Below are 27,755 nucleotides of genomic sequence, written 5' to 3'. Positions count from 1 at the left end.
ACTTTTTAAAGAATGAAGACGCCCCCAATTCCGGGTTAATTTGTTTGGCTTCCGGAAGGACAATGGTGTCCAAAATCTTCGTTCATCTTTGAAGAACAAGGCGCCCCAATTTCTTTTGGAAGACTAAAGCAATCTTAATATTAATCCAACCAATTTAATTTTTGCAAAGGCGCCCCTATATATATATATCACTAAATCATGGCTGGTAATATAGAGAGGGAGTGTGTTTCTTTATTTTTCCGGATATGGAAACGAATAGACCGACGAGACAAAATAGTTTATGGAGAATATCCAAACTGTAATAATGAATAAAGAAACAGAAAGGAGACGGACAGAATCCCGAAATCCAAAATCCAGAAAGCCAGATCCAGAAAAAACTTTCGGGATCCCATTCTGAATTTTGGGTTTTAGGGGTTCTGGATTTTCGGGATTTTGGATTTTCGTTTTAAAATGATTTTTTTTTAGAGGCGCCACTTGCAATCTTGCCCAGGGGCGCCGGTAGTGCTTAAACCGGCACTGGTCAAAGTTTTTATATTTAAATAAAATGTAAAATTTCTACATAAAATGTATAACCAATATTTTCCTTAAAAATACACGTATTTATCTGAAAACATTAATGACTAATCAAGCTCACAAGTACATCAGATCCATTTACAAGAGTGCCCACTCCAAAAGTGATGTTACCTCTGGGCTTGCCATCAGGAATACTTATTTGAAACTGCAACAGCACAACCAAGTAAGTCACCATTGTTGTAAGAAGCTTTTTAAAAATTGATTTAAATAATTTAATAATTTCACTTATGTACATCCAGAATTTTATACTCACTCCTTTAAAAAGATTCCTATTTACATCAAAGAATCCACCGCAATTTATATTCGAAGGATTCATTTCGGTAGCCCGTAAGAACATATTGATTTCTGTTTGTGCATCAGAATTCATCCAGCTCAATTCCACCATAAGTAGCTTCTTTTGAAAATTAGTTCTTACATTGTGTGAAGCATAATGAGCTTCATCACAAATAAAGAATAACAAACAGATGCTCCAAATAGCTGTTATAGCTAAGCCAATGTCTTTTATTCCAAAACCCTCTGATAGCTGAGACATAAGGCCATAAATAGATAAAGTGATAATAAAGAACAAATAGAGATTCAAGAATGTAAAAGTGTAACAAGTTGCTGTTCCAGTATCTCGAGTAAGCTTACTCAAGCGAAGCCACAAAGATCTGTAATCGGCGACCATTGCTGCAGGTCCAATGTGTCGAAGAGCCTGGTTAATAAAATAATTTATTAAGAATTTGTTAAAGAAATTATTTTTAATTGAACCAGACTTTTTGAAAACGTTCCGCAAGTATATTGGCTGTGTCACTTAAAGCTTCGCATGATAAAAACCACCAAGCTCCAAGCATTGCCGTTAAATTATCCAAAATACAATAAGGTACAACCTAGAAAGTGTCAAAGGAAGTATTATATTCTTTTTGACCGATAAAATAGAAAAATAAAGCAAAACTAGAACAAAAACAAGTCCCTCAATTCGATGAGAATCAACAAGAACGAATATTTTCATTTTTGTATAAATCATTGAATATGAAAGAAATTTTATATTTTTTCTACTCTAAATGGGTAAATTTAACATTTTAACTAAAATAACAGAATTACCTGCATTATATGAAAGTCAGCCATAGTGACGTGAGTAATAACCACCGATAAAATTGAAAGAATTGGCAAAACAACAGTAATGATTAATGCTTTCTTTCTTATTTTTAGTGGAACACTATGGCCAGATATTTGATAATAAAGAATCTGAAATGAATGTTTAAACAATAAAGTTTTAGTTTCTCTATAAAAAAAAATTAATTTCACCTCAAAATCATTCCAATCATTCAATAATCCAGCAATTTTTCTTGTTTCCGACCACATTATGGGTATAAGTATAATTGGCAAAATATTAACCAAGAATAAATATGCAATTACAGCTTCTTCAAATGGCCCTTTTAGAGATGAAACAATTTGTATGCGATTGTCAGCAACATAGCCAACATAAATCTTAAACAAACAAAAAAATGGATAACAAAAACAATTATTTTAATAGAAAAAATTTAAAAGTTTTGTAAAAATTTTTACAATTAATATGACAAAAAATAGAACTGAGTATGCATAAGCAATCGATGCCATTGAAAATTCAGCATTTCCTGGCGATCGTCTTGTTATTGGCATTGCTCCAAGACAACGCATAAAAATGTATGATGATCCAATGTTGCTGAAGAGAACATCCTGAAAATATAAAATCATATTTTTTTTGAATTTAAATTCTTGAGAGTATAGGTACACATTCGAGGTTAACATTTAACCTTTTTTACAATGATATATTGTACAATTGTGCATTATTTAAAGTAAAATAAAATTTGACAGTCGAAAAATTTTAGACTTAAAACAGACAATCTTTGGAAACTTTTAGGAAAACAACTTCGATTATATGTGTTATTCTATAGTTTTTATCTAGGATATATGCGATAATATTGGTTTTATTTTGCTGAATTTTAAGTATTTATAAAAAAAAAAATATCTTTTTTAATTACGACTGTCTCAAAAACTCTTTAAGGTTTCGAGTAAGTAGTAAAGCTTTTGCAATAAATTTAAGTTTATATTTTTTTTGTAAGCGTCTTTTATTGGAGTTTTAAAGTATTTTTTATTATAAAATTATTATCCTCAGTCATAGAATTCATAAAATAAGCACTTAAACTTTGTTGGAACGTCCCGTTTTTCTTCAAGCAGTTTAGTCTGACCGGAAAAGTAACTATTAGGCTTGTCAGGGTTTTCAAATTGAAAATAATAACCATTCATGTGATAATCTTAAACTTTAAATTTTTTTTAAAAATCTCTTGAATTTGTTTTTCAAGATATAAAACAAATACGACACATTTTATTGGAAAAATAGTAAAAATGCTGTTTGATTTGCTTTAACTCAAAACACTTTTTATATTTTATGGATTTGAGCCATGAATTTAAAGATAAAAGACAAAAAACGAAATAAAATTCTCAACAGTAAGGGAAATTATTACACAGAAGAGTGAACATGAGTTTACAATGTATAAGGGCAATTTCATCCTACATGAATCCAAGATTTGATTGTGTGAATCAAATAAATTTATAGATAGGTAGTACATCTATATTGAATATTTTGTTCTTGTGACAGATACTGAATTTTTGTCTTAATGTAAAAGAATTCAAACCATTTTTAAATTAATAGACATGATTTCACATCTATGTAAGTTATCGTAGAAGTATGATTTAAATTTTATACGTTTTTTTGCGAATACGATATTTTTAGTTTTTTGTGCAATTTATTTATAGTTCTAAGAAAAACAAGATTTTCTAAATTTAAGATTTCAAAGGTTAAAAGTTAAGTCGAAAACACTAGTACTAAATATTAAATTCACTTTTTGATAATTTTCCAATGAGGTTACTGATGACAAAGAAGGACGTGTATCAGTCCCATATAGTGCGATGCTATCCTTACGAGTTGGTAGTCCACTAAATCTTTTCACAGTAGGATTAACGAACGAAGGTTTGACATCGAGAAAAACCGTTTTTGGTTTCATAGAATGTTTATTATAGCCATTGAACATTTTGTTTCAATTAACAAAATATTATTAATCACAAAAATTAAAAACAGGAAATCCGAACCGAAACGTTGTACTTGATCAAGTTCCGAAATGATAATGACCGAAATATTCTTACAATAGAAAAGGATTAGTTACAATATTCTTCAATAAAATTGACCTAGAGAATATTAAATCAGTTATTTGTTTTATAACGCTAATTGCAAGAATTTTGAATTCTTAATCGATATAAACAATAATTGAATGTCTATGCGTCTGTCTGAAGGGTAAATGATACAACGTATGCTTCCTTGTTGTATGTTTTTTCAAAGTTTTTGTCCTTAGCCTTATGAATTTATTTTTAAAGGATTTTTGATATTAAATTGTGGTTACAGGTCATGAACAATAAAGTCATTAGGGAAAAAAACACTCAACAAGTTCATTTATCGATTGTAGGTACATACAACGGTTATAAGAAAAGTCATTGTTTCTTAATTAATATTGTTAGAGAAATAAATGTGGGGACATTTTAAAAGTTGTAGTTTTATGTGTTTATTTATAAAACAACGTCAATGTATTAGAGGTTGGATTATTTGCTTTAAATGTAGGGTCATGGTCAACTTGTGAAATTTAAGACTCGTGTCATTTCAAGAAGTTTAGCTAATATTTCTACTGTATTGAAAGTCAATTCAAGCACGTATTTCCTTGACATATAGCAAATTTATAAACGATGGGTCTTATAAAAATAAAATGAAAAAAAATCTTCATCGGAACAATTTTTATCACGAATTTAATTGATAGTTAGTTAATCATACAAATTAACACCGCACAACATAACTAGTTCTTATAAAATACGTTCTTACACTAAACTGAAACGTTTTTTTTCACAAATTTTTTGAATATAGTATTGCCTATAGAGCCAGTTGGAAACTAGTTAAAAAAAAAACTTAAAAACTTCTCACTTGCTCAACAATATTATCATTTCAGTAAAAAAGAAAATCTGATAATTTTTAACATAGTGCAGTTTTGTTGACCGAAAGTGTGCCTGTACATCATGTTCTTTAATAATTCACCCCTAGAACTTAGACATAATTATGTGAAATAACCTACTTTGACGTCACAACACAACCTATTTTTCAGAGAATTATGAGTATACTTGAATACTTGTGATACACCTTGTCAACAAGTTGTATTTATTTATATTCAGCTGTTCATTTAAATGTATTTTTTGACAGATATCTACTGTGTACTTCTTCCATTAGGTGAAAGCTTAAAAATGCTGCCTCGATAAAATTCCTCTACTTGGCTGATTTTCCTCCAATTAATTATAAAATCACGAAAAATGGCATACATAAGTGAGTGTCACATGAACACAAGTCGCCAAGTAGTTCTAAGCAAAACTTTTTTTTACAAAAAAAATAACATTAAGTATACGCCGCAGTAACCATTTAAATTTAAACTTGGAAAATTGATACGAAATTTGATACTGCTGCATAAAAAAATAAATTGTGGAAACATGACTTACCAATACCACTTTTGTGATACCACATTAAAATTAATATTTTAATTTTAATATGGTAATTGATATATTTTATTTTAAATGCAATGTTGTAAGGTTCAAAATAACTAATAATGTTTTAGCTGTTTAACCTCTTTTTACTCCTTTTGGGAATGATTTCAATTTCAGTTAGTGAAATTTCAGATTGAAATATGTGCATGCAAAAAATACTCAGCTTCAAATTTAAAATATACCATGTCTTTTTTAAAGTGACTTACAAACAAAAAAAAGAGGGCAACAATTGCCTGAATGTGGATTTGCGGTCAAAAAATGTTTTTTTTTTTTTTTATTTTGAGCCATGATACAAAATCTAGCTTCATCAATTTTCTACTTATTTTGGTTTCGTAAATCCAGGAATTTAATTAAATATTGAAAATAAAACAGGAATTTCAAATTGATTATTTATCTAAAAATGTATTTAAAGCCTAATAACTGAACCGAAACTTAAATATTTAAATTGGCCATAAAAGTCAATGTTTTTAATCCTCTATGTAAACTATCACACAAAACATTAACTCCAACTCAAATACTTAAGATTCGTTTTAGAAAAAGCCTCTAACAAGCTACACCCTATTCTGACCGTTATTTTAAAAAAAGATTGAAATTAACTTATCTCATCACGTTTCAATCCGGTGCTATTCCACTCAAACTAAAGAAATGTATTATTGAGGAAGAAAACTCTAGTCTCTTCCTTGTTCCTATAAGCAGAAATGGGATACAATAAACTGTTGCTTTTGATTTGCACGTCATGCGCAAAAAATCCTCCACAATAACAACACGAAAAGACAACAAACACTGTTTTTGTGCAGAAAACTCATTGCAAAAATACCAAGAGCACATTCAGTATTGAGTATCCACTAGAACAGCAAGGACGCCGAACGTGTTTCGGAAAAGTTCTTTCGTCCATGTCGATAAAAATCTCCGATCATTTATCTTTTTGAATCCCAATCCCAATCCGGCAGTATAAACGTTTTGTCAACCTAATTTAAAACGACGAAACTTTACGTGCAAGATAAGAGTGAAACCAAAAAAATTTCAGATATTATCGGGGAAGTTGTGTGTTGGATATATCGAAGCGGAGTTAAGTTCTTTATTTTTGTACACATAGTGACTACGAATACAAAATCGCGCGAGTACACGACAAATGTATACGACGTAGGTATTTGTATTGTGCGAAATGTACACATAATCCGATTTAATCGAAATTGGATGGTTTTGAAATGAAATAAAAAAGATACAAAATAAAATAAATAGAAGTAACATGTTACCGATATCCGTTTTAGTGTTTTCCGTGTAAAGGGTTTTATGTTCAGACGTGCCAGGGTATACGAGTAAATGGGTATGCAAGTAAAGTAGTGCGAAATAATTCGATTGACAAATAGTGTGATGCGGCTAGTTTGGTAGTTTAAGTTATTTGATGCATATTACCACCCTCTTGTGCCACCTGTGTTCCTCCTGATGCACATGCAATTGTAGTCTGCTTTGTCGGTCAACGGTCTTTAGTGTTGGGTTGTTTTAGTATTATTTACTCCTTTTTTTAAAGGATATACTATTGTGTTATTGTGGTATAAAATTGGTAGTGGTATTGGAGAGATATGGCTATTTTGCAGTCCTGTTGCTTTTGGAAGACCGTACGTAAAGGGAGCTACGCCAGTGCAATTTATACATTGGTAAGTAATGTGTTTCTAAAATTCCTAACATTTTTTCTCGTTATTGAGATTAGTTTTTTTTTTTTGTTCCTTTTGGATGAGTGTGTATAGAATTCTTTGAATTGATTTATGAACCTACATGACTGTACGTGATAGTTATTTTTATTTTAAGGGAAAGTATATAGTCACTATAAAGTTATTTTGATTTTTTTTTACAAAATTTACATTTTTCTTCCAACCTTCTAGAAGTAAAATATTTCATTGACAAACGTTTCTCTGAAATAGAACAGTTTTTATTGATTATGGTGGTTGAACTCATTGTTGAAAAATAAACAATGTGACCTACCAGTTTGTATCAATGCAGGACTTTATGACTATTCAAATACAAGCGCTAACAGCAATTATACGCATCGTATGCATGCATCACTGAGTATTCATTTTGTAATTAAATATTTGATTGAGTAAACAGGCTAATTAAAACCTTTTAAAAAGTGCATTGCTATTGTTTAACAGTTTAAATGAAGTTAAACAATAGCTTACCTAATTAAAAATTGAAAAATAAATTATATAAAAATTAAAATGACATTGCTGTTGACAATGTGTGGGACACGGACTGAATCTACCCGAAAACTCACTCTCTTATATGCAAAATGAACTGATTCTGATTTGACTGGTCTGCGAAATTTAACTTTTTTTCTCTCCTTCAAGTAATTTTTTGATATTATGAAAGATTAGACTTTCCTGAATCTAAATCTGGTTTTAGAAAAAATTCTATCAGGTACCGTTTTTGTAAAAATGATTTTTGAAAAATGTGAGTAGTTTCTAAAAAATCACCCTTTTAGATTCATTTGAACTTGTATAAAATTAAAACTATTTGTCGCATTGAGCTCAAATTTAGAGGACTTATTCTTAATAATATAACCTATCGATTGACACCAAATATGTTCTTTTACATTCATGTTTACTCATTTTTTAAAATACTGATTGACAAAAAAAGCAGACATTTCGAAATCCTTCACTTTTTAGTAAATCCTACATGAACAAAAGCACCTTAATTAAGGAAAATGTTAAATACCAATGCCCATTATATTCAAAAAGTCAAATATGTAAAGAAAACCATAAAAAAATAAATTAAACAAAATTTGTACGTCGATTTAGAAATATCTTATTTGCAATAAACCATTCGATAAACTGCCTTGTAAATCTTCAGATTTGTTTCTCCTAGAAACAATAGTACACTTTTCTTATAGTTTTTGATGTGCTGAGTTAGAATCCGAAGTCAAAAAAATTCTATCACGTCAGAATTAAAATATTTGCATTAAAGTATCACAAAATCAAGTTTTTTTTTAGAAAATCTCAAAAAAGCTACTATATCTCAAAAACCAGAGCTGACCGAAATTTTTTGAGTTCGGATTCAAAACCAGCACACTAAAGTCCATTAGAAAAGTACACTTTTGTTCTAGGGAGAAAGATGTATTAATTTTCAGAGATCAGTTTCTTTATGGTAAGATATGCCAAAACTACTAAACTTACTTAAATTAAGATATCTCGGAGAAGAAAAGAGATATTGAGAAGATTGAAATTGAATTTGAAAGAAAAAAATAAGTTCTTTCATAAACCGTATCAATTTTAATTGAAAAAGATTGCATTATGCCAAAATATTTCTTCGAAAACAGCAAAAAAAATGGGTTTTTGAGATTTTTTAACGGGAATATCTAAAAAAAACGTGACGTGCTAGGTCAATTCTGACTTCAGATTCGGAATCAGCATACAAAAATCCTCTAGAAAAATATAGTTTTATTTAAAGTAGGATTTCCTTGCAGACCAGTGTTTTTAAATTGTAGGTATTCAATTTGAATTTCTACCATTTTTGAAATGAAAAACCAATAAGTTCCTCGGCCCATATTAAATAAGATTCTTAGAATTGGATTTAAAGACTTATGGTTAAGGGTAACATTTTACTTGGTGAGAATCAAAAGGTTGAATGTTTATATTTTCATATATACATTACAACCCCATTCAGCTAGTGAATTTGTCAATCGAATAATTTAAATTTAAAATTGATGAAGTTTAATTCATACCTGAAAATTTTATTCCAAAGATTTTCTTGGAATATGAATTTAATTTTAACTCGAAATTAAAATATTTCTGTTGTTTTGTATGCATATTTAAAGTAAAGTGACACAATTATATATTAAAGAAGAAATGAGGTTATTTTAAACAGTTTAATGAACTTTACTGCACTGTAACAGTTCAGAACAGGATTTTCCTCCACTTGCTTTTGTGTCAAACAGCTAAGAACAGATTTGTGACAACTTTCAAATGTATTTGTTGTTGTTTTCCGTTAGGAGCTTTTATGACACTTGCCATCAAATACTAATGAATTGTGTTTATTTCCTTTTGAACAAATTGTGTTACAATTGTAATGTACAAGTACATATTTACAAGAACGATAAAAACAAAACAAAAACACTGAACAAAAGATTTTTTTTAAATTCATTCATTAATAAGGGTAATAGGGGTATGATGACATAGAAAAAAGAAAAATTATTTTCTAAACGGTAGTTCGAAGAGAAAATTAAATTTCCTTTAATCAATAGATAAACTTATTATAAAGAAGTGTTGAAAAAAATTTTAAAAAAATTTCAATACAATGACTTTTGAATGGTTTTGTAAAAACAATGAAAGGGGTAGAATTTCGACCATGTACTGTACATAGTTATTATAATTAGTTGAAATTTTTAACAAAAACTTGAATTACAGGTACTAATAGAGGGATAATAATTAAGAATAAATAAGAAGTGTGAAACGGATTTTTTTTTTCTCTTTGAGGATCTAGTTTTCAAAAATTGAAATTTTGAAAAACACTTTTTTTAAGGGGCATTTTTCAGTGGTAAACCAAAATCCTCAAACTTACAAAACTTATAGGTGAAATTGATTTACGTACGTGTGCAAAAAAATTGATTTCCTACATGATTTTTTACCGGGAAACGGGAACAACTATTTTTTCCCCAGATTTTTCGAACGTACAGCTGTGTTCAAAATAATAGTAGTGCCTGCAACAAAATAACATTTGTTATATTTACGGTGCTTCTATGGTTAAAAATTTAATTTCTTTGATGCCAAAGTTTGTAACGGTCAATTACTAATAAATGTATCGTAATTTTAAAATGAAAAAGAAGGTGTCAAATAATTTTTCATTGATTTTTGGTTGTTCTTTCGAATTTGACCTGTTCAAAATAATAGTAGTTAAAGTTATTTTTTAAGAATTTAAAAGCGGTTTATAACTTAGAATATTTATTTTTGGTTTAAAAGTAAGTACTCATATAATTTGAATAATTTTTCAACAAAAAACGATTTGTTTCGGTTTTAATCTATTTAAAGTTCGAAGAGCAAAACACTGCAGTTCGGATAACGGAAACTTATACGAAAGCTGCTTGAAGAAGGGAAAACCTACTTGGAAATTCAAGTTTATATTAGGATGCTCCCCTACAATGCTAGCCAATGCAATAAAGTCAACGAAATACCCGAAACGCGCGGTAGAAAAAGAAAAAAGACCGCCATAGATGACAGGCGTATTGTCCAGACGAGCAAAGTTGAGCCTTCTGCATCGTTGTTTCACATCCAGAAGGCTTTAAGCCTGGATTGCAGTGCAGTGAACATTCGGAGGCGAATGTTAGACACTAATTTGTACGCTTGAAGTCCACGAAAAGTTCCGCTGTTAACAAAGAAATATGTTTAAATTCTTAAATTTTCGACCCTCCATGTTTAACTGTTTCCGTCGTATACTTTGGAACATATTCCGTATTGGGTGGACGTCGGACGTATTCTGGAGATCCAGTACCACCAAAGGGGACAAATATGCTCTCATCAGTAAACAATATGTTACGCCATTACTTTGCTGGCCAGTTTATGTGGTCTTTTACAAACTGGATACGCTTTTTAACATTTTTCGCTGAACTTTTCGTGGACTTCAAGCGTACAAATTAGTGTCTAACATTCGCCTCCGAATTTTCACTGCACTGTAATCCAGGCTTAAAGCCTTCTGGATGTGAAACAACGATGCAGAAGGCTCAACTTTGCTCGTCTGGACATTACTCCTGTCATCTACGGCGGTCTTTTTTCTTCTTCTACCGCGCGTTTCGGGTTTTTCGTTGACTTTATTGCATTGGCTACCATTGTAGGGGAGCATCCTAATATAAACTTGAATTTCCAAGTAGGTTTTCCCTTCTTCAAGCAGCTTTCGTATAAGTTTCCGTTATCCGAACTGCAGTGTTTTGCTCTTCGAACTTTAAATAGATTAAAACCGAAACAAATCGTTTTTTGTTGAAAAATTATTCAAATTATATGAGTACTTACTTTTAAACCAAAAATAAATATTCTAAGTTATAAACCGCTTTTAAATTCTTAAAAAATAACTTTAACTACTATTATTTTGAACAGGTCAAATTCGAAAGAACAACCAAAAATCATTGAAAAATTATTTGGCACCTTCTTTTCCACTTTAAAATTACGATACATTTATTAGTAATTGACCGTTACAAACTTTGACATCAAAGAAATTAAATTTTTAACCATAGAAGCACCGTAAATATAACAAATGTTATTTTGTTGCAGGCACTACTATTATTTTGAACACAACTGTATATAGAGAAATAGAGTCAGTATATAGTATTATAGAGTCAGTAGACCCATGTGACAAAACCAGAGGTCAAGGTTTCGAAGCCCAATACTTTTATATTTTTAGTTTTAAAACACTTGACTTTTTAAAACTCAAGAATTTGAAAAAATTCTTCCTATTCTTCAGTGGTTTTGGCAGTAACTAAAAGACAGAGAGAGAGGAAGACAGTATTGCAGGATAGAAAATATACCGGATGTTAACAACCTTACAAAACTTTAAAATACAAAGTTTTCAAAATGCAAGCAACTTGAACCTTATAATTTGTGAGTAAGTTAAACTTACTAAGTATGTGCGGTGGCAACCCACTCTTGCAGTATATTTTGTTCAGTAATCCAAGTTGGTTTTGTTAAAAGCCTTTATTTATTTTTAATATGATTAGTAACGGAATTCAAAATTATTTTTATTCACTTGAATAGTAGTTATACACCTTTAAAAGCTTAAATATTTAATGGCTTAAAAAGTTTTATCATGATAACCAAAACACTTCAAATAATCCTGTAATCTTCTTAAAATACATAAATAGGTATTCGTAGAAAGAGTTTGTTGTTTCTTCAATTCTCCTTTTTGATATATCTCTCTTGTGTCTGAATGATAAATATAAATAATAAATATATTTCCACACACATTTATTTATTTCTTCATAATGTACTTGTCTTGTTTTCTTTAAATTATATTTGAAATAAACCTTGCTGTTTCATGACAGACCCTTTCATTCATCTTATTTTACACAATATATATACATTTTGAAACTAATGGGATGTATTTTCACCCATTTCTGGTTTTCTGAGCTCCTCCAACACCTGAAACACTTTTAGTATATCGTGTCATTTAAGTAAAAAAAATAAAAAAAAAGCATCATAGTAAAATTTCCACCCAGTGAAAAAGTATAAATAGTGAAGTATAAGACTGAAATAGTGTCCAAAATAAAAATATTGCAAGAGAGATGCAATATGTGTGTAATATTTCTACTTTTACACTTTTTTTTTAAATACTCTGCTAAGCTCTGAAAACAAATTCGGATATAAATGATAACACTTAAATTTAAATAATTAACCAATAAAAATCCGTAGGCTTTTTGTTAAATCATTTGGAATTATTTATTTTTTTTTTTTAAATCTGTTGATTATCATAAATCATGCTACCGAAAGAGATTTAGAAACTCGAATAAAGAGCATAATAGATTTGTTTTGTGCCATTTTTTTACTTCTCATTTACCTCCATCGCTTGTCATTGTCTATGTTGCAATAAATATCAGTAGCACAGTTGCTGTTTGCTTTCCTTTTATGTTCAAATTCATCTCGGAACTTTTTTTTTATGGAGTCTTTATCCTTATGCCCGTATTTTTTTCAACATGATTTATTCTGTTTGTGTCCTTTGAAATGGGTTAAAAAAGGGGAATTTGTAAATTAAGCCGTTTCTTTAGTGGCTCAAAATAAAGAAGATTATGTTTTTTTTTTTTTAATAAGTTTTGTTTTGTTTTTGGGAGAAATGCAAAAGCAATTTAATGTTGTTTTTTTTGCAATACAATAATTGGTTTTTATGAAATTAAATTTTTATAATTAAAACCGCATTCGATTAAAATTAAAGTAACAGAAATTGAGTTTTATTTTATGACGGAAAATTATTCAAAATATTTTGAAGGAAAAAAAGTTTTGAATGAGAAGTTTCGAATTTATTTTGTTGTGGTTATGAAAGCGATATTGCAGAAAATTTTTTATCTTGTACATACTTATCCGATTTATTTTTTTGTTTATCTTACACGTTGACTAAGTGGCAATGCAATAGTCAGATAAACCTCTTTTTTTTTTATTTTATTTTCAAAGATAACTATGACTCATAATATGGACAAAATTTAACGGAAATAAAAAATAAATACTTACTTAGTAACAGGGGCATACCCGTACATACCATTAGGGCAGCCGAAGCAGCACCCTGGCCCCCAATGAGTGCCAGGGCCCCATGAATTCATATCTTAAATTCAAAACCAATTATGAGACTTTGGTCAAAAGATATCGGCTGTGGAAGATATTAAAAAGAAATAAAAAAAATTTTTGGATGCAAACAACTCAGCAATCAGACCTCCAAGAAACTGTTGGTTTTCATCTACAAATATAGCTTAAAAGGACCTTTCTTTTGATGTCTCACTGTCACTTGACAACGAAATGACTTTAAAATCAAACAAATCCATGAAAAGCTGCTGTAGTGTACCTACATTTTTTATTCAACTTCCCTCTTTTCTATGCCAACCATATTTTTTTTCCATTTTATTGTCAAGAAAACTTAAAATTTTAGAAATAATTGAATTTTGATAAAGTTTACAAAATACTCCCCATGCCAATCCAAGTCCAATATAAACTAACTCTCTTATAACTTGTACACTAAAACCTCAAAGTTTTAGTTTTCAAAGCATACAAAAAAAAATTAAATTAAAAAAAAAATACCTCTCTCTTTCTCTGCTATCTCCTTATAAATGGAGCTTAAACCAAAGCATATTTGATTTAAGTCAACAACAAAAAAAAAAAAGAAAATGAAAACTATATAAAATTACAGTTTTTGGGGTGAGGTATGTTGACAATAATTTTAATGGCTTTCTCCCAGAAATCATAAAGTTTTCATTGTTCCAAAACTCAATAAAAAGACGTCAATGTAGGTGATGGCTTTCTATGCTTGCACACTTGGCTAATGGTCAAGTCTTTTTTGTACTTTAAAATTTGAAAAGTTATTAGATGCAAAGACTTATCTATTTTTGAATTGTTTGTTCTATACAAAATTTAATTTTTAACTTTAGAAACATTTTAATTGGAAGATAATAAATTGTTGGCAGAATTTAAATTATGAATTTCTTTGAACATCAATTGAAACAAATGAAACGAAAAAAAAAATAGGTTTATCCTTTAATCGAAGCAAATTATAAATAGAAATTAAAAAAAAATACTCATCGAAGATTGATTGCTGATTGCAAAACTTTTCAAAACTTGAAAGTAGCACATGCTAAGTTCCATAAACACGCAGAAGTTCGACAGGAATTTCCATTAAAAAAGGAAATTGTTTAAGGGAGGAACCAAACACCTATATAATACAGCACTTGAGTTATTTTAATGTGAAATTTTTAAGAGGATACTTAACTGCTCTCTGACAACAGATTTGCTTGTATAAAATAATGAGACACAGAGCGTCAGGTGATTTGATAAAAAAAAAACATTCAAAGTGGTACAATGTCCTTGGAATAAGTCCTTATAGTTTTTAATATTTATATTTATGAGAAGAAGAAAGATTTTTCTTATGAAATTCTGTAAGTGAACAGTGAAAATTTTTACCAGGCAGTAGGTATTATTATTAGCAACCTGGTTTTGGTTTCATTAAAACTTTCATATTATATTTTGTTCAGACAATGGACCTCTTCTGAATACTTTTGATGAAATTGTGTTTTCTGGATAAGCGCATCCTCAAAATTGAAAAATTGAAGTCAACACGTAAACAACAATAAATAAATAAATAATTGGAATAAATTCACGAATTGAAATAAATGTTAGATTTCAACAAAACTGAGAATATCTGAAAACCAATATTTCGGAAGCTACGAGTGGAGGTCAAAGAATTTGCGAACTGGCAAGAAAGGAGGAGCAAATTAAACATTTTTTTATTATATTTTTATATCGTCTTTTAGTTCTATGAAATACATAATGAACTTTGGCTTTCTAACGCCAATCGTGCCAGTATGCGGGCTAGAATACCTGAGAAACTACTTAAAGTCAACTTTCACTTCCACTTTGATTTTCTTTCGCTCTATAAGGAAAGTGTTTCCTGTTTTGAATTTAAATTTAATGGAGTGTGAATAAATTTTGGATTAATCAGATGTTTTTTATTATTTTAAAACGACATTTTAGGTATGTTTTTCTTACATGGGCCAAAATACTATTTAGTGATTAAAAAATGTCCCTTTTTTTAATTTTAAGAAAAAGTACAAATTAGTAGAAAAACTATACCTATTGAGTTATAAAATTAACATAATTTACTTTTTCAAGTTACAAATTTGGATCGAATTGTTTACAAATCACGGTAACATTGTGGTTTATCTTGGTAACTCAGTGGTATTTAAAGTTTTAAAGCTGATTTTTGGTAATAAACTATTAAAAATATTAAATTGAAATTATTTTTTCTGTGATTTAACTTCATAGCAATCAAATAGGAATTTTAGAGAGCTTAGTTATATGATTTTACAAATAAAACTGAAATTTGCAGTAAAGTAACGCAGTTTTTTGGTTTTAATCACTTTCTGTTTAAACTGTCATAAATATAGAAATATCATTCCAAACATATCGGAGCTAATGTTATTTTACAATAGATAAAAGTGTAACCATTCTATGTCAAATAAAATATATGAAAATATATATTGATAAAAATATCCATATTTTTTTTCAGAATTCACTGTCCAAAGGGACAACTTTTTAGGCACTAGATATTATTTTGGCCATCATATCTCATAACATTAAATTTAAATTATTAAATGTAAAGCTTTAACATCCTAGGCATTTCTTACTATTAGAGCGAGTACGGAATATCATCTCATGTATTTTATTTCTTTGTCAATACAAATCATTTAACGTTATCACCGAGATCCAAATAATTGCTGTGGGTCTTTTAAAAAACAATTTAAGATTGTGGCATTTGATCCTGGAATATTTTTGGATGCTGGACCTCATGGAACTAAAACCAAGAAAAGCTGACTTCCTTGAAAATAGTTAAATGCAGGTATGGGAATGTTTTTTGGATGCATTTTCAAGGTCTCATTATAGATTTAGATTTTGTTTTTTTTTTTTTGTACATTCTCCTCTTTAACATTAAAAAAAAAATTTGCTTTGCCATTTTTAAACACGTCATTGAACGGTTTAAACAAAAATTTTAATCTTTGTTTTTATAAATCCTTACTTAGGGAAACCAGCGGCTACAATCCTCAACCATAACAAGCTTCTCCAGCCAGTTCTATCCTTAGCTCGTTCCTTCCACTTGTTTTCCACCTCAAACTAGGTCTTGTTTTTCAAAATTTTGCTCTATATTATAAAGAATGTACCTATTCTGTATTTTAATTCGTTTAAATCGGTTCAGTCGTTACCGAAGATTTGGAGATTCAGAAAATGGTTCCATAACAGATATCTACAATTAGAACTTACTGCTCCCTATTTTTTTTTATAAAAAAAAAACAACTCTTAATTTTAATTTGTATCTAAATTTAATAAATTTGTCAAGTATATCATCAATAAATAATTTAAATAGAAATCACTCAATTCAATGAATTTGCAAAAACTGTTTTCAAGTTTTAGATCTTCGGAATTGATTTGCCACATAGAAGAACACAATTTTATAAATTACTTACGAAATATCTGAAAACTTCAAGCAAATCCGTACACACGTTTAAACTCGGGATCGAAGCACAAACAAACAGAAAGGTATGAAGTTTGATTTAGGATGTGACGAAATCTATTTTTAAGTCTTTGTAAAATCGGTGTCCTGTCAAAAAGTTTTTTTTTTGTAATTTTAATTGTCTTATTAATGATTTATGAAAACATTTGTCTCCTGATATTTTTTTGTTGTAACCGAAATTTAATCCCGAAAATCTCTTGACTAGAAAATTATAATCCAAAACTTTCGGGACCAAAAAATTGATAAGGATCTCGAGAGTCGAGAGGTTTTTAAATACTTCCCGTGTAAAAAAAAAGATAACTTAAAAGTTAAAGTAGCTTTGGTCTCATTAATTCAAAAATGTATTTCGTTCCAGGAAAAAGTCTATCTTTCCTGTACCTACTTATATTTCCTGTAATTGTTTGTATTAATGGCCACAAAAGTTTTCAAAAAGGATTGTAAAAAAAATAAAGTGGACTTTATTGCAAGACTTACAAAATTAGGTCATGGTTATTGTGATAACAAAAATGTATTAACAAAGATTTATAAAAGAATGTTAACTTTAATCAAACGCTCCTGGGTGTATATGATGAACAAATAGCTAAACGTTCTTTTCCCTTCTCATAATACTCGAAGGGAAATGAACAGAAGGGAAGGAAACAATGGAATTCGGCCTAAAGTCATAAAAAAAAGTAGACAAAACAGAAAAAAAGCAAAGAACTCGTCATAAGTTATAGATATCGTTTGAGTGGATATGGTATGTGCTCAAGGATAATCTGTTTGAATTACCGAGCTCATTCCCATGTACGAGAAATATACTCCTACAATAAATGAATGATGAACGATGCTTTTACGAAAGATTTCTCTTCTCTTCATCTCCTATTCCACCACAATTTGAAGGTTCTTAAAACAACAGACTCTGGTGGGCCATTAAAGTACAATTAAAATTAAAGTATATTTGTTTGTGAACTTGAATACTACGCATGAATGGGTCGCATATTCTTACTCACGAAGGATAATTTGAAATTAAAGTAAAAATTGTATCAGTTTCTTGTATAGATTACATCAGGTGTCCTAGTAATATTTGGAAATATATGATTTTTAAGAAATAATGTGAAACCAAAAAACTTTTGTCTTTATACCTATGGACTAATTTTTAATGAAAGGAAAGAGTTTTAAAAACTATTTTTAAGATATAAAAAATAAATGACCATTAAACTTATTCGATTTATTATTTTTTTTTATAAACCCATTACTTGGACTTTAGTTCTTTTTCTATATAAGAAATAAAAAGTAGACATTTATAATAGGCATAAAGTAATTCCCTCTTGCGTTTTGCAAACAGAACATGTGTTAAGTGATGCTGCAAATTGTCGATATGGTTTATTGTTGTTTTTAATGGAGAGTAATGCTTGCTGTCAAAATAAAATAAGACAACAAAACAAAATGAGGCATTATGGTAGAAGGTCACTTAAATAACATTTATTATAAATAAACCACCAACATTGAGGAGTATAAAAATATTATAGGGTGGTTATTCAAAAGCCATCAAGTTTTTGTTCTTCAGACAGGACGTCGACGTTAAGTACGTTTTTGTAATAAAGGACTCAAGTATTAGATTTCATTTTATTATTTATAGACAAATAGGCTTTAATTAAAACAAAAATATATGAATTTACTTACCTATGTATGTTAAAAAAAATATAAAATTTGTTTTTCAAAAAAGTACTCAAATTTCACGGTTAAAAATCCTGTCGTAGTTTTAAAGACAACCTTTAGAATTAGCTTTTTCCAATCCTAAAAAGTTTTTAATTACTTCGATTTTAAAACGCAGTTTTTAAATAAATTTTTTATTAATTTTAATTTAAATTGTTAAAATATAAGAAATTTGAATTAAACACTAATTCCTAGGCACCTAAATTATAATTTTATCATGGTTAAATTGAACACTTGTCTTCTTTTGTTTTATTACAAGAATATTAAATTTAAATCAAACTGTATTAAAAACGCAATTTTAAAATAGAAATTAAATTTTTTTCTATGAATTAAAGGTAACCATAACCTGAAAAAGTAGGTACCTACAATAGTATTTTGTTCTATAAAATGCATTTGGTTTTTATTTTTTGCGATAAAAAATATAAAATAAAAAAATTCTTAATCTTGGGAAAAAAGTAATAAAACAATTATATCACAGATAATAATAATAGAAGCAATAATATTACCATTATTGTATTTATAAAGAATATTCACTTTCAGTGTTTCATTTCAAAGAAAAAAGAAAGAAAATACTTAAAAAAATAAAAAAGAAAAAAAATATTGTTATAAGGCTTGTTTTTTTTTCTACAACTCAGTTGCTTTACTCATTTTTTGATTTTATTCGAAAAACAATAAAAACAAATACTTACTTCTGTAATTTTTTTATTGTTTTGGGAATAAAATGAAAAATGAGTAGCTACTGAGTATTAGAAAAAACACGCCTATAATAAACTGTAACTTAAAATTTAGGAAAACGTTCTTGATTTTTAACACAAAAATGTTAAATTTCAATAAATCTTTTATTAGACTTGGAAATGTAATACATTCAAAGTATTAAATTTAAATAAAATTGGTGTTGCCTCATATGTATGTATGTGACCCAAATTTTCGTAGAATCTACGCCAATTTTTTTAACAGTGTTATTTCTTCTATTAAGTCCCATTTTTAGAAAATAAATTTTACTAACTTTTGTTTATATTAGACAACACCTTAAAACAAAATTTTAAAAAATGTATGAAATTGTTTTTGAAAATTTGATATTTTTCAAAATACATACATGTTGGGGGTAATATATTCGTGATAAAATATTCTCATAGTCTTCTCTGCATTGTAACACAAAATAACAATATCAAAAAGTTAATGATTTTAGGTAGAGGATAAATTCATATTCAAAATGTAACGTTTATCATAAAAATGTATAACCAGCAGATACACCAAAACACTTTCAAGGATATTTCAGTTGTCAAATTAAGTATTTTAGAAGCTTTCAAATATAACACACCCTCCTTATTGGGTTTGCCATAGTCAAGTATAAAAGAAGAAAAAATATTTATCACAAAATTACCCGCGATCCCAACATCTTAACAGGTTTTTTTACTTGGAAAAGTTATTAATAGAAATGTCATCACTCGTCCCAACGAATCCCACAATTTTAAGGAAAGGAAAATCTACTGCAATATTGCATTTTTAGATTTGGCCATATCAAGGAAATAAAGGGGATTTTATTTTGTCTCATGAGACTAAGAGCATAGGGATACTATACTGTAAAGTATATGTATTATGGCATAGTGATAAAATTTCGTTTATCATGAAAATCACATAAACAAAAACGGTTTCCAAAAGCAAGGTATTATTACTCAAGGACTCAACAACAATAATCCGCTTCTGTAAGTACATACCATGTAATAATGCATACATCCTAAAATCTTTCTTTTTTATAATTTATGTTTTCACTTCTTTTCTCTAATTTGTGGGACAATGTGGCGTATACGTAACATTTTTTTTCAATACAGAAAAATAGACAAATAAATCTAACCAATTGATTATTATGAATATCTTCTAATCTTTTAAATTAAATATATGTTAATTTTATTTCTCTTTTGCTGTATTCAGTGTTTTGGTAATTTATAGTATTTATGCACAAATATATCCGAAATCAAAAATTATTCTTTTTGTTGCTCTTTAATTGCCTCAAAACAAAATCCATTATCCACTTTTTAATCCATAACACTTTTCGAAGAAATTTAAATTGTCCGTAAATGTTTCTTCAGTTTGAAAATCAGATTAAATGAATTATTAAATGAATAGAGTAGCCAATTGCTTATTCCTAGAATTGTGAATGAATTCAGGAATAAACAGCTTTTTTTGTCCTGTTCTTTTATGCAGTAACTCCCATTCCGTCTCGTTGGTATTTTTTCCCATGGAAAGTTTGGAAAGCTAACTGAGCTTTAAGATTCCACATCTCAAGTTCTAATTTCATTAATTTTTGAAAAATAAAATTTTAAGTAAGGCTAAAAAACATTTATGCTAAATGTCATAACAAGGAACAAAAAATTTTCAAAAACACAACAAATGGAGTTAAATTGTAGAACAATTCCCAAATTTGTTTTAAATAAAATCTTTCTAAGCTTAACAATAAATGATGATATATCATGAAAATGTCGATTACATTTGCATTTGATGGTTTATTTATTAGTCTTTTCAATTATTATTACTTTTCCTTTAACCCACAATTTGCGTGATTTGTTAACATTACTTCTGAATGCAAAAAACATTATTTATAAACTTTTTTAACTGATGTATGAATTCTATTTCAAATGTACTAAACAACGTGTTATGTACTGAAGCATATCTTAATTGCCCTATATACGAGTATGTTTTGCAATAATAATAATTAATTTAAGTCCTCCACAATCATACAATCACGCATGTACTTCAAATGAGTGATATCATGACTTCATGCTAAGGCAAGACCGTAGACGCAGAAAAAAAATATGTTCGAAAAGATGAAGTGTACTTTAACTGCATATTCGCAATTACACTTCAAACTCCCCTTCGCATTTTTATAGAATAAAAAGGGTTAAACTTTATTCAACAAAATGCTGAAAATAATCAATTTCTTAGAAAAAGTACTTGCCACTTTTTGTTTTTTCGTTTCTGTGTAAATTTTCGTTTCAAAGAAATTAGAATCATAGCATTAATAACACTTCAATTAAGGGACTTTAACAGCCTTGAAATATTCACCTCCACCTTAGGACGGCCCTGTCTAAAGAAACCTCATATATAGCAAACAAAAACAGGAAAAAACTCATAACGTTCCATCTTACAAGCAATTTTATTGTTATCCTTGGCAATTAACAAAAATGTTTTTCTTTGTCATTTTCAGATTTATTTCGGTTGTTCGAGTATAATTCTACTACAGTACCTCAGAGAGGAGCAACAATATCTTTCGGGTAAAATTGCAAAACCAACAGGAGAAAGTCTTTTAGAAAGAGGCGATGTGTCACCAAGTAAGTTCTGTTTTTTTTTTTTTTATCTTTATTTATTTTATGTTTTTTTTTTTTCATGAATCAAAGGTTTTAGAAAATTATATACATAAGGCCTTTTACGTGCTTCTCTCCCTAAAAAGTTTTAATTAGTCCTAATTTTTTATCAAAACAAAAAAGGTTTCCACTTCAAAGTTAATTTTCCCATGCACATGACCTAATTTATAACTTTCTCTATATTTTAAAATTTATATTAGGTTTATAATTTTGAGAGTGGATACTCGTTATGTGTCAGTTAGTTGAAGCTCATATTAGGGAGTATGTTTTTATATTATGATTTAACTTTTATATTATGAATTAACTAATTTAAGTTTTTTTTTTTTAACTTTTTAGCTTGTTTGTAAAATTCAAAGTATTATTAAAATTCAAAATGTAAAAACAAAAATTAAGTTTGATAGATTTCCAGAGTTTCCAGTCAAGATTCTGCTAAATAAAAACTTACCAAAGGATGCAAAACAACATTGTCTAAATGTGTCCAAAAACTTTTCCAACTAAAACACTGCGTGTGTGCTAAACTAATTTTCCAACTTAAATAAATAATTTAAGCGTTGACGATAAAGGACATGATAATTCCTCTATTAACACCACATAAACTCACACGAATTGAAACGCAAATAAAATTCAGAAACGTGATAGAACATACCTACACCTACATTATATGGAACAATTTAAACTACACGTGTCACGAATACAGAATTTAATTGTTGCATGTGCAGTGTAAACATTTTGAAGATGGTCTGCATAATAATTCAAAATGAGTAATACAGTATGATATTAATGTCCACACAAATTAAATAAACAAAACAATACCTCATCATTATTATAACAAAAAGCTGTATTTAACAATAAACGAATTTATCGAGCACGGACCGTTTGCTTACCACAAATGTAATCTTATCATTAACGAATTTTTCATTTGACGTCATAAATTCCAATTCAAGTGTTTGAGTAAGCTTTCCTTAATCCCCGTCAAAATGAATTAGATTAGTAGAACAAAAAGAGAAAAATACGAATTCAAATGAAAATGCGATTACAAATGCAAATGCAAATGCAAATGCAAATGCAAATGCAAATGCAAATGCAAATGCAAATGCAAATGCAAATGCAAATGCAAATGCAAATACAAATACAAATGCAAATGCAAATGCAAATGCAAATGCAAATACAAATACAAATACAAATACAAATACAAATACAAATACAAATACAAATACAAATACAAATACAAATACAAATACAAATACAAATACAAATACAAATACAAATACAAATACAAATACAAATACAAATACAAATACAAATACAAATACAAATACAAATACAAATACAAATACAAATGCAAATGCAAATGCAAATGCAAATGCAAATGCAAATACAAATACAAATACAAATACAAATGCAAATGCAAATGCAAATGCAAATGCAAATGCAAATGCAAATGCAAATGCAAATGCAAATGCAAATGCAAATGCAAATGCAAATGCAAATGCAAATGCAAATGCAAATGCAAATGCAAATGCAAATGCAAATGCAAATGCAAATGCAAATGCAAATGCAAATGCAAATGCAAATGCAAATGCAAATGCAAATGCAAATGCAAATGCAAATGCAAATGCAAATGCAAATGCAAATGCAAATGCAAATGCAAATGCAAATGCAAATGCAAATGCAAATGCAAATGCAAATGCAAATGCAAATGCAAATGCAAATGCAAATGCAAATGCAAATGCAAATGCAAATGCAAATGCAAATGCAAATTCAAATTCAAATTCAAATGCCAATGCAAATGCAAATGCAAAAATAGCTATATTAAATATTTTTTGCTTATCTAATTTTATGTAGTGGGGTAGGTCAGGTACATTTAGCTTCTTTAAAAAATAATCACTACTACGCCGATTACAAGAGAATTACAATTATTTCCTTTTTTTTACACCTTTTTAGGTTCAAGTGTTCTTATTAAAGCTAACATACGCAGTTGACATTGACAAATCGGAAAAAAAAATGAAAAGCGGAAGTGATGTGAATGCCTTTTCTCACTTTTAGAGTGCAATATGAGTGGCATTTTTGTTTATTTTTTTTTATTTTACCACTTCTCTCTGTGTAGAGTCCACGCGAAGAACGAAAAAAAGGACCTTTTCTCAGTTCCATATTCGACTTCGTTTCCAGAACGGTTGTGTATTTTATCTGCTCGCATGCACGTTTCTCGTCCAGTCCATGGTTCGTTTGGTCATCCTCCTCACTGTGCATGTGCAATCATAAATCAAGGCAGTTTCGTCTCACACCTTATTCATTCGATTCATGTTCTGCTATTCTTAAACCGAAACTCTGTGGTGAATCCTTACACCAATAACACCCTCCACCCCACCTATCCCAAATGACACTATTGATATATGGTACTATCTATACTATATAAGCAATATTTATTTGTCCTTGCAGCCACTGTGATATTCAATATACTCTTCCTGGTATGCTCTCTATGCTTAGTTCTGGCTTCATTGATGGTGGTCATTGGTCTATCGAAAGTATAACGAGCCGCAAGTAAATTTCGGTAGAATCTATTTTGCCTAAATGTTTGTCTCTTTGTTTTCTTTCCAGGACCAACGTCATCTACTATTGCCATGGATATTCTTTATGTTTGCTGATATCTTCATAGAGTTCTCTCACCTGGTCTATCTGGTCAAGTTGCAGAGGCTTGTATTCGAGCCACTTGTTAGTGTGGTTTTAACATTGGATTTTTTCATTATGTGTCTTAATGTAAGTACCTATTCTACACACATTTCTCTATTTGTTATACTTGTGTTTAACTAACTGCCACATTCATTTTGTTGAATTTTAATTGAAAAATATGTGTTGCAGGTATATTGCTTACTTTGTATAATATCTCAGTACCAAGAATATAAAAGCGGACGAGGCTATAGAAAACAAAGGCTAAATGTGAGTATTCATGAATTTTTTTTTTTTTTTTTTTTTTTTTGCTGTCTAGGAAAATTAGTTCTGTATGTTTCGTTAAAATTTATTACAAACTTGGAAATTCATATGAACTTTACAAATGAGAGTGGTTTGGTGTTTAAATTTGTTTTTAGAATATTAACTTTTTTCGTTTTTAAAAATGTGGTTATCTTGGATGGTCATTATATGAACATTTTTGCATCCCTTGACTGACTTTTTAGAGGTTCATCACAAAAACAATATGCGGTAGAGTCTTTTAAGGGTTGCTATGGCAGCGACAATGGTTGGAAAGTTCAGTGAAACAATCTTCCCATGGAAACTGGACTAGAATAGAAATTTCTCATGAGGAAATTAGGAACACGCTAGTTATACTTCTGCACATGCACACCCAAAAGATTCGTGAACGAAACTAAAGTTAGGGTGCAGTTAAAGAACACGACCATCAGTGAGCATTGAATAATTTATAAGTAAATGAGATCTGGCGCTACAGTTGCGTTATAGAATTGTGATGTATTTGATAGGACACCATCTAAACGCCACCTAGACGCGAACTAGACTCCGCGCCATCTAGACGTGGCCTAGATGCGACCTTGACGCGACCAAGAGGTGACCTAGACGCGACCAAGACGCGAACTAGTTAAAGCCTTTGCCTTGGGGTTGATTAAAAACAATATTCATAGTTTATTTAATGACTGAAAGTAGTTTTTTTGTACGACTTTTTCATACTTGCAGTGATGCTGCCTGAGTATTCAATTTACATTGAAGGTTTTGTATGAACAACAACAACTTGTGAGTTCTTCCACCAAGTTCTTAAGCTGGAGTTATGTATGGATTGGGGTAAAAATCCCGAAAACCGAAATCCCGAATACCCAAAACCCCGAAAACTCAAATTCCCGATAAAAATCCCGAGACTGGAATCCCGAAAAATTCTAAAATGCTTACTGTTGGAAATGACATTTTTTTATGTTTTTTTTTTATTTACGAAACCTCTTTGAATGGAAAGGTAGTTCCAAAATAAATTTTCTAACGGGGATTTCATACAATGTAAACTTTTATTACTAGATACTGTTTTGTTTACTTACATATGTTATGTTTTGTTATTAAATTTTTTTTTTGTTATTTTTATCATTTTTTGTTAAATCATTTTTTTGTTATTGTTTAATAAAAGTTTCATAATTGGAGCAATGACATATTTTGTCAATTTTTTTCAATTTCATTTATACGGGATTTTGGGCTTTCTGGATTTTGGGTTTTCGGGATTCTGGGTTTTTCGGGATTTTGGGTTTTCGGCATTTTGGGTTTTCGGCATTTAGGGTTTTCTGGATTTTGGGGATTCTGGATTTTGGATTTCGGGATTTTGTCCATCTCCCTGGAGTTATATCTATTTCATGACGACCGATTTGATCATCAGACTCCTTTAGTAGTGCTATTTCGCTTTATGTTGAATCGACTTGAAGAATTTCTATGACCGAGCTGGGACTTGAACAAGCTATTTATACACTATAGTAAACCGAAATACTTTAATTCCAACCCAATGCCCAAAACAGACCAAGTAGTTCAATACACTTGTAGGTATATAATTCGATGAATAGATTTTTATGCAATTTACAGGTTTTCTTAAAGTTTGTGCTAAGCTGTACTTCGTCTAGAACAAGAACAAGCACATACCTGATTGGGAAAAAATAACAGTAATTAAAATTGTCATCCAAACTAAAACTTTTATTTTTTTGTTTTAAATATGATTTCCTTTAAAATTTAACTTATTTTCTTTGGGGGTGGCGGGCGTTTCAATAAGTACCCATCAATCATATCCGTTGTAAAGTTTTATGGTTAAGAGAAGATAAGATTTTCTTAAATGCTGATTGATTCTAGCGAATTATACATATATGAGGAATCCACAAACTGATAGTTTTTGCACAACTGCAAGTCTATCGCAGATCAATGCATCACATTAGAGCACTTATCGTATCAAGTTCCAATGAATTCAATACCTATTCTATTTGAAAATACTTAATTGAATGCCATATGCATCTCTGAAACATACAGCTCTTCGCCAAAATCAATTTATTATTCTGGATATTTTGTGAATGCACTTAATCTGTTCAGAGCTGATTGAATATAGACATCAAGGACGTGGACAGGGACATTTATGTTCGTGATATAATATCAAAAGCAAATAAATTAGTATTAAATTCAATTTTAACCTTTCCTATCAAGCAATGCAACAATATATGTGAAGGTAATATTTTTGTTTTTTATTTTTAATTCCCACGCCTTCCCCCCCCCCCCCCCCCCCAGATACCGCACGCGCTGGGGTCCCTTTTCACCGAGTACGAAGTTGTTTGCGGATGATTATCGTATCGGGACTTTTTAGTGTTTTTTGAAGATAAAAACAAATTAAAAAGACTAAATAAGTAAAGCGAATGGTGATACGAATATCAAAGGAAGGTCAAAGGTTGGGACTGCTTAGTACAAGCATTTATTATGTCTATGCAAAATAAAAAAAATCTAAAATGAACAAAAAAAATAAATTTAATATTTCATGTTTAATTTTCAGAAAGTGTCGAAATTTTAAAACAAAAATTTTTTAATAGACAAGAGTGTTGAGAAAAAAAATAATTCAATATACATACATTAAATTAGGTATAAAGACATTAAATGAGAAAAAAATCAGTAAACATAAATACATGAGCATGGTACACTGGTTTTTAGTATTTTTTTTTTCAGACTAGTTTTATTAATACTAAAATCAAACAGATTAATATTCAAATTTACAAGCTTACACATGCGAGTTTAGGGCACATGCATACCATAATTAGTACGGTGTTGGGGTAATTT

General features: G+C 29.4%; 2 protein-coding genes and 1 long non-coding RNA gene across 4 annotated transcripts in view; 2 read left to right on the top strand and 1 right to left on the bottom strand.

Moving 5' to 3' along the window:
* Nucleotides 1-557: 557 nt before the first annotated feature.
* On the bottom strand, nucleotides 558-12,882 carry LOC129910399 (gustatory and odorant receptor 63a). 2 transcript variants are annotated; one of them, XM_055987777.1, is made up of 7 exons: nucleotides 12,703-12,882; nucleotides 2,122-2,271; nucleotides 1,861-2,043; nucleotides 1,657-1,800; nucleotides 1,329-1,442; nucleotides 827-1,267; nucleotides 558-760 (listed from the first exon to the last, which is right to left on the bottom strand). In XM_055987777.1, the coding sequence occupies exons 1-7, from the start codon at nucleotides 12,706-12,708 to the stop codon at nucleotides 614-616; spliced, it is 1,185 nt and encodes a 394-aa protein (XP_055843752.1). In that variant the 5' UTR covers nucleotides 12,709-12,882; the 3' UTR covers nucleotides 558-613. The 2 variants fall into 2 exon arrangements, with proteins under 2 accessions (XP_055843752.1, XP_055843751.1); XM_055987776.1 differs by lacking the exon at nucleotides 12,703-12,882 and adding an exon at nucleotides 3,438-3,700.
* On the top strand, nucleotides 623-1,885 carry LOC129910401 (uncharacterized). Its single transcript, XR_008771498.1, has 3 exons — nucleotides 623-736; nucleotides 813-1,686; nucleotides 1,765-1,885. It is a non-coding gene; the product is annotated as an uncharacterized LOC129910401 (long non-coding RNA).
* LOC129910400 (uncharacterized) overlaps nucleotides 6,018-27,755 on the top strand; it is a 28,587-nt gene continuing 6,849 nt past the window's right edge. The window contains exons 1-5 of the mRNA XM_055987778.1: nucleotides 6,018-6,827; nucleotides 21,809-21,932; nucleotides 24,405-24,490; nucleotides 24,564-24,722; nucleotides 24,825-24,902. Of these exons, the coding sequence (XP_055843753.1) occupies nucleotides 6,753-6,827; nucleotides 21,809-21,932; nucleotides 24,405-24,490; nucleotides 24,564-24,722; nucleotides 24,825-24,902 (522 nt within the window). The 5' untranslated portion in view covers nucleotides 6,018-6,752. The remainder of the gene's footprint in view (nucleotides 6,828-21,808; nucleotides 21,933-24,404; nucleotides 24,491-24,563; nucleotides 24,723-24,824; nucleotides 24,903-27,755) is intronic.

The sequence above is a fragment of the Episyrphus balteatus genome, chromosome 2 (genome assembly GCF_945859705.1).
Source record: "Episyrphus balteatus chromosome 2, idEpiBalt1.1, whole genome shotgun sequence".
NCBI lineage: Eukaryota > Metazoa > Arthropoda > Insecta > Diptera > Syrphidae > Episyrphus > Episyrphus balteatus.
The sequence above is the reverse complement of the archived record's forward strand: the minus strand, read 5'-3'. Positions and strand labels throughout refer to the sequence as shown.